At 39.6% G+C, this 8,100-nt stretch overlaps 1 protein-coding gene across 1 annotated transcript; it reads right to left on the minus strand.

Moving 5' to 3' along the window:
- Positions 1-6,363: 6,363 nt before the first annotated feature.
- Positions 6,364-7,535, minus strand: LOC129012830 (olfactory receptor 6K6). The gene has a single exon (XM_054448920.1). It carries the CDS (start codon positions 7,437-7,439, stop codon positions 6,408-6,410), a length of 1,032 nt encoding a protein of 343 aa, XP_054304895.1. The 5' UTR covers positions 7,440-7,535; the 3' UTR covers positions 6,364-6,407.
- Between the last annotated feature and the right edge of the window lie 565 nt (positions 7,536-8,100).

An 8,100-nucleotide genomic window follows, 5' to 3' on the forward strand; every position in this document is an offset into this window, starting at 1 on the left:
TGAACTCAAACAAATTTACAAGAAAAAAACAAACAACCCCATCAAAAAGTGGGCAAAGGATATGAACAGACACTTCTCAAAAGAAGACCTTTATGCAGCCAAAAGACACATGAAGAAATGCTCATCATCACTGGCCATCAGAGAAATGCAAATCAAAACCACAATGAGATACCATCTCACACCAGTTAGAATGGCAATCATTAAAAACTCAGGAAACAACGGGTGCTGGAGAGGATGTGGAGAAATAGGAACACTTTTACACTGTTGGTGGGACCGTAAACTAGTTCAACCACTGTGGAAGTCAGTGTGGCGATTCCTCAGGGATCTAGAACTAGAAATACCATTTGACCCAGCAATCCCATTACTGGGTATATACCCAAAGGACTATAAATCATGCTGCTATAAAGACACATGCACACGTGTGTTTATTGCGGCACTATTCACAATAGCAAAGACTTGGAACCAACCCAAATGTCCAACAATGATAGACTGGATTAAGAAAATGTGGCACATATACACCATGGAATACTATGCAGCCATAAAAAATGATGAGTTCATGTCCTTTGTAGGGACATGGATGAAATTGGAAATCATCATTCTCAGTAAACTATTGCAAGGACAAAAAACCAAACACCGCATGTTCTCACTCATAGGTGGGAATTGAACAATGAGAACACATGGACACAGGAAGGGGAACATCACACTCTGGGGACTGTTGTGGGGTGGGGGGAGGGGGGAGGGATAGCATTAGGAGATATACCTAATGCTAAATGACGAGTTAATGGGTGCAGCACACCAGCGTGGCACATGTATACATATGTAACTAACCTGCACATTGTGCACATGTACCCTAAAACTTAAAGTATAATAATAATAAAATAAAATAAAAAAAGAAAATGTGGCACATATACACCATGGAATACTATGCAGCCATAAAAAATGATGAGTTCATGTCCTTTGTAGGGACATGGATGAAACTGGAAACCATCATTCTCAGCAAACTATCTCAAGGACAAAAAACCAAACACCGCATGTTCTCACTCATAGCTGGGAATTGAACAATGACAACACATGGACACAGGAAGGGGAGCATTCTCTTCTTGAGAAAGTTGCATTTAAACTGAAAACTGAAGAATAAGTCAGTTAGCCATTTTTATGAAAGCATCATGCATAGCAACTTTTTTTTTTTTTTGAGACGGAGTCTCGCTCTGTCGCCCAGGCTGGAGTGCAGTGGCGTGATCTCGGCTCACTGCAAACTCCGCCTCCTGGGTTCACACCATTCTCCTGCCTTAGCCTCCTGAGTAGCTGGGACTACAGGCACCCACCACCACCCCTCGCTAATTTTTTATATTTTTAGTGGAGAGGGAGTTTCACTGTGTTAGCCAGGATGGTCTCGATCTCCTGACCTAGTGATCCGCCTGCCTCTGCCTCCCAAAGTGCTGGGATTACAGGCGCAAGCCACCGCACCCAGCCGCAACTATTATCCCTATTCTGAAATATTAGAAATTTAGAACTCGGTTGATGAAACAACTTGCCAAAACTATAGAGTAAGTCAGAGTCAGGGACTCTGAATTAAGAAAAATATTCATCCTTCCAGGCTAGGTTTCTCTAATCTTTAAAAGGCCCAGGGAAGGAAAGGAAAAGGACTAAGATATGAAAGTAATAGTTTAAAATCTAACAACCAGGTTATGGGTTTGGAAACAAAAATGCCTTGGCTGAGTGGCTGCCAGGGGTGCTGTGTTCCTTGGGACTTCACTCCCTGTTTAAAGAAAATGATTTAAACTGAGAGAATGATGGTCTCTACCCCAGTTTTAGAGAAGCATTGTTTAACCCCATACTCTGAAAGTTTTTGACTCTTTTGCTAAAGCATTCAATTACAAGACTGATAATTTTCCAAGTCCAAAATAAAAATAACTCTGTCTTATGAAAGTTAGTAAATTTCAAACGTGAAGGAACAATGCTGCATCATAAATGGGACTCTATTTCTTCCTATTCTTTTTCAGAGTTGGGGTCTTGCTCTGTTGCCCAGGTTGGAGTGTATTGGTGCAATCATAGATCACTGCAGCCTCAAACTCCTGGCCTCAAACAATCCTCCCTCCTCAGCCTCCTAAGTAGCTGGTGTTACAGGCATGAGCCACAGCATTTTCTACCTGTGAAATGGTAAATTGCTGTTTTGTTTATGTCAAAATATTATATAACAGTTTCAGTTCTTGGCCCTGAGAAAGTCACTTTGTGAAATTTGGAGAACTCAGCTATTGCTACTAGGATTTCAGAAAGCAAAAACTAAAGATTTAATAGCATCCTCTGGAGTTTTCCAACATGTTGGCCCTATAAGTAATTTTTGTCTCATAACAATAGTAAAAGTAACTGCTAAACATTATAGGCACTGTGCTCAGTATTTTTATATGTATAAATGATTATATATATTATATATATTTTATATATATATATAGTCTTTACAATCTATGAAACTCCCATGTTATAGATAGGAATATTAAGACCCAGAACACCTGTGTCAGTTTTCAACGTTGTATAGCTGGTTAGTGGAAAAGCCGTGATTCATGTTTGGACGGTAGGATTTTGAAGTTCTCAGTCTTAGTGAGACCTGAAGTCTACTCTAATAAAGAGAAGCTTTCTCGTTATTGGAACTAGTTAACACTGGGAGGGCCACCTTAGTTAAATGTTCAAGCAGAGGCTAAATTACCTTTTTTGTCATATGCTGATGAGGAGTTCATATATTTAGGTGTAGAAAAAAAATAGATGTCTTTTTTTAACTTTTATTCTAAGTTCAGGGGTGCATGTGCGGGTTTGTTACATAGGTAAACTTGTGTCATAGAGGTTTGTTGTACAGATTGTTTCATGACCCAGGGATTAAGCCTAGCACCCATTAGTTATTTTTCCTGCTCCTTTCCCTCCTCTCACCCTCAACTTTGTGAAATGTTCCAATGTGTGTTGTTCCCCTCCATGCGTCCATGTGTTCTCATCATTTAGCTCCCACTTGTAAGTGAGAACATGCAGTACTCGGTTTTCTGTTCCTGTGTTAGTTTGCTGAGGATAATGGCCTCCAGCTCCATCCATGTCCCTGCAAAGAATATGATCTCATTCCTTTTTATGGCTGCATAGTATTTCATGGTGTATATGTACCACATTTTCTTTACCCAGTCTAGCATTGATGGGCATTTAGGTTGATTCCATGTTTTTACTATTGTGTAGTGCTTCAATGAACATACACGTGTATGTGTCTTTATAATAGAATGATTTATATTCTCTGGGTATATATGCATCTGACAAAGGTCTAATATCCAACATCTATAAGGAACTTAAACAAATTTACAACAGAAAACAAACAGCCCTGTTAAGAAGTAGGCAAAGAACATGAACAGACACCATCTCACACCAGTTAGAATGGCTATTATTAAAATGTCAAAAAATAACAGATGGTGGCGAGGCTGTAGAGAAAAAGGAATGCTTATACACTATAGATGGGAGCGTAAATTAGTTCAGCCATTGTGGAAGACAGTGTGGTGATTCTTCAAAGATCTAAAGACAGAACTAGATGTCTTCCAAGGTAACTTCAGGTTCAGAGCAAATGAGGAAAAATGGCTATTCTTTTACACAGATGACCTTAAGGAAAAAGTAAGAACATCAAGCTAATAGGAGAGAGCCTTATACTGAACAAGGGCTGGGACTAAGAAGAAGTTAAGGGGGGTACCTGAAAATAAAGTAATGAAGGATCTGGATAGACATTATTTTAGCCTCGCTCATTTGAGTTCTGCTTCCACTTGGGTGGCAAATTTTCCATTCTTTACTCCTTCTCCTTCTGTTTTCTTAGGCTGATATGTGCACTGCTTATCATTGACATCAAAGGCTGCCCCTTCTCACTCTATCCCCTTTCTTCCCACAGGCCTTGATCCACTGATTCTCTCAGCCAGCCCAACCTGTCAATCCGTTGTTGCACTAACTTTTCTCATGTAAAAAGAAGTTCATATTTATTAAATAGAATTGTTGATTATAAATGAGATAATACATGTTAGGAAATTGTTAAAAATGAGTATTAAATAGGTCAGCACTAGAAATGATCTTAGTGATCATCCAGCCCAGCTGTTCCTAAATCAAGAACAAAGCTTGGATAGTTGACAGATAATCTGCAGAATTATATACTGTGTTCCAGCAATCAGAAAGATGAGAAAACGTTTCTGCTATCTGTGGACCCCTACTTAGTCTAATGAGAGATGTGGGACAAACAAAACTATATTAATAGCAAGAGAAACAAAAAGAAAAAAATCATATCAAAATAAGGGCCAATATTGGTCCTAAAATCAGTGCCAGAGATATTAGTTTGAGGAATCTTTCTTGAAGACTGCAGTAATTTGGAACCGGGTTGAGAAGCTGGAGGCAACAGTAGTAAAAATAATTATGTCTGAGGTTCAGTCGTAAAGGTTAAGGATATCTTTGTGAAAAGAATCAATGTACAGGGTTGAGAGAGAGAAGAGAACAAAAAAGGGTACCATCTAAAGAGGTTTCAAACACACACAAAAAACTTCAGAAGGTTTAGAGGAAATAAAATGGCCTGGGAACAATGAGTCCATAGGGGTTATCCTGTCTCATGACAAGAAAAACGGTAAATTTTATGGGCAATGACATTCTCATTAATAGCAGCAATAATGACTCATTAGACTCCGGGGCCTCCAAAGCCAAGACCATTAGTATGATAGCCACTAAGTGAATGCTCTGCACCTAACAGGGTGCCTGACATAGAGTTCCTACTCAAATTTTTAAAAAATAAATAAATCTTGATGACTCGAGGAATAAACTCTTTCACCACTTAATGTACGATAATTTGTAATTACATTTACTTATTGAATACCGTATTTCCTTTAGAAATTTTATTAAGTTTAGCGATTAGGATGAGAGCCTGTGAACTAGGTATGAGATCATGGTCAATAAAGACATGGATCTGGGACCAGACATAATGAATTTCTGCCTTAGATTCATAATAATCATCTCGGTGTACTTGGACTTGTTATCGCAACTCTGTGTATCATGTTTCTCATGTAAAAAGAAGTTCATATTTATTAAATAGAATTGTTGATGATAAATGAGATAATACATGTTAGGGAATTGTTAAAAATGAGTATTAAATAGCCTCAGGACTAGAAATGATCTTAGTGATCATCCAGCCCAGCTGTTCCTGAATCTTACCCATCATCTGAATTTTCTGGGAGATTTTTAGCAATGCAAATGGCCAGGCTTCACTTTCAGATTTTCTGAACCACAAATGTTGACAATCAGTTTGAGCAATCACTGATCTAATCAAACCACATAATTATAGAGGAAGCTGAAGGCCAGCAAATTAAGTGGATCATCCAAAATGGCACAACTTAGCGTCAGAAAAAGCTATAAAATACAGTCCTTAAATCTCTTTGTCTTATAGTCTTTCCATGATGCCACAATCACGTGAGGGCTGGGGAATTCATGGAGGAAAGAACCATTAACTCCTAGGACTCATTGAAAACTGGTAAGGTTTCATTAAACTTTGGGGAAAAGAAGTTTGCATAATTTAGTTTTTTGAACATCAAGTAATTTACACAAAATTATATATTTAATGGGGACAGAGAATGCAGCAGAGTACCTAAGGTTAAATCCCAGCTCTGTCACTATGTATATGACCTTAGGCAAGTCATTAAACTTCTATGAGCTTTAGTTTCAACATTTAAATAATAGTGATCCCTGACCTATTTACTTCAGGGTATTTTAGATTTCAAGAGGATTTATACCTGCGAAAATATTTTAAATAGTAATGTGCTCAAGACATATAGTGGACTGTTATTGTTATTAATTTTGGTGGAACCTCTTGGGGTCTAAAATTCTGTAACACATCACGTACATAATCAGTTCACTTTTGCTGAAATGAGTTTGGGAATTAAATGAGCTAAAAGTAGAGAAGACCTCTCTCTAGTATCAGGAAACGATTTGTTTATATGGAATGCCAAATGACAGGGGATGTATTTCCAGAAAGGGAATTGGGGAAGTTAGCAGTAGCAATTCTCAGAACTTTCTTGTTTGTCATGCCTCTTCTATTCTGCTTCCCGGCCCCACTAGCGTGTCAGAGCACTGAAGAGACTAGCAAGAGCCTAGCTGCTAGAGTGCGAGGAGGAAGCCAACCTGTGTTAAAAGCAAGAGAGTCCATCTATACTGCTTCAGCTATCACGAGCATGGTAGGGGCATTGATGTAAACTGGCCATCCACTTACCATCCACAGCCTGTATACAGCAGTTTATTATTCTTTTTAAAAATAATAGAACAAGTAGCTGCAGCAATAGGGAAAGAGGATAGACGTGGAAAAGATAAGTAATAGTGAAATTTTGCTCTTCCAAGAGGCTTTTTAGAGTCTCCAGGATCTGTATCTATTTCCCAGCCCAACCAGCCCTCTTCTGATAGTGGAAAAGCCTTCCAATAGCCTCTTTCATGTCCTTGTTTCTCAGGCTATAGATGATGGGGTTGAAAAAGGGAGCAAGGATAACAAAAGTGACAGCAATTGCTGTGTCCCAAAACACTGAGTAGGTAGCTGAGAATCTCAAATACATGACAGCCACACTGCCAAAAAATAGCAAGAACACAGCAAGGTGAGCAGCACAGGTGGAAAAGGCCTTGTGACGACCTTCAGCTGAGCGCATTCCCAGAATCACTATAATAATCCGGATGTAGGATAGAGCAATGACCAGGAAGGAGGCTACAATTTCCGCTGCATGGATGGCATCCACAATGACCACTAGGGATGTATCTGTGCAGGCCAAGCTCAGCACAGGTGTGAAATCACAGAATATCTGGTGGATCTGGTTGGAGCCACAGAAAGGCAAGGTGGAAATCCATGCAATCTCAGGAAGCACAAGGAGGAAGCCAAAAAAGCAGGATCCAACTGTCAGCTGGATACAAAGTTTGGGAATCATGATGGTTGGGTAACGGAGTGGATTGCAGATAGCTATGTACCTGTCAATGGCCATTGCTGTCAGGACACAGCCTTCTGTGATACCAAGTGAGTGGAAGAAGTACATCTGCAGGAGGCAGCCAGCCACGGAGATGCTCTTCTGCTCACTGATTAGGCAGGACAGCATCTTAGGGATGGTGGTTGTGGTATAGCAGATCTCCAGGAAGGAGAGGACACTAATAAAGAAATACATAGGGGTGTGCAGGGCCATGTCCACCTGGATGACAATCAACATTATTAGGTTTCCAGTTAGGATAAATCCATAGATTAGAAGCAAGAGCATAAAGAATGAGAGGCCACCTCTGTGCGGATGCGGGAACATAGAGAAGAAGAACTCAGTCACCATTGTGTGATTCCCACTGGCCATCAACTGTGTCATCTGTGAACAGAGAAAAGGAAACAAGAAACTCCTAGAATTGGAATGTTGATTACCCATTGAATATTGCTTCATTCCTTTCTGTAATGAGTTACTCAAGCTGATTCTGGAATCCTGAAGAGACCAGTTAGAAATATCTCTTAAGCTTTACCTCCATGCGAAAATCATCTGAAATATTTGCTGTTGGACCCCTAGATGACCTTTTTTTTTTTTTTCTGGTAAACGTCTTCAGCTGATGTGCAAAAAGCAAAGCAATACACAAATTTCATTATCTGGAAATACTTTCTGTAGGTTTGGTCATTTTTTAATGTCTGTCTGTCCTGGGTGTGAGGTGAGAAAGCTGACATGGTTTCTTCAATAGGTCAAAAGCAGATACAAATAAAAGCATTTCAGACTAGGAAAATTAATTATTATTATTATTTTTGGAGACAGAGTCTTGCTCTTGTTGCCCAGGCTGGAGTGCAATGGCGCAATCTCGCCTCACTGCAACCTCTGCCTCCCGGGTTCAAGCAATTCTCCTGTCAGACTAGGGAAATTAATTTTTAAAGGATGCCTCTGCCTTGCACCTTAAACTTCGAGGAAGGTAGATAGGAGAGGCGGGCTTTGGAAGGGAACAAGCAACAATGCTCAGCAGAAAGGCAGAGCCTCCAAGGGGAAAGGTATAAGAGATTGGAGTTGTCTTCTGACTAAAATATCCACTTCTCTGTCCTTCCTGTGTTTTTCTTTTCTAAGCCAT

The sequence above is a fragment of the Pongo pygmaeus genome, chromosome 1, assembly GCF_028885625.2.
Source record: "Pongo pygmaeus isolate AG05252 chromosome 1, NHGRI_mPonPyg2-v2.0_pri, whole genome shotgun sequence".
NCBI classification, from domain to species: Eukaryota; Metazoa; Chordata; class Mammalia; order Primates; family Hominidae; genus Pongo; species Pongo pygmaeus.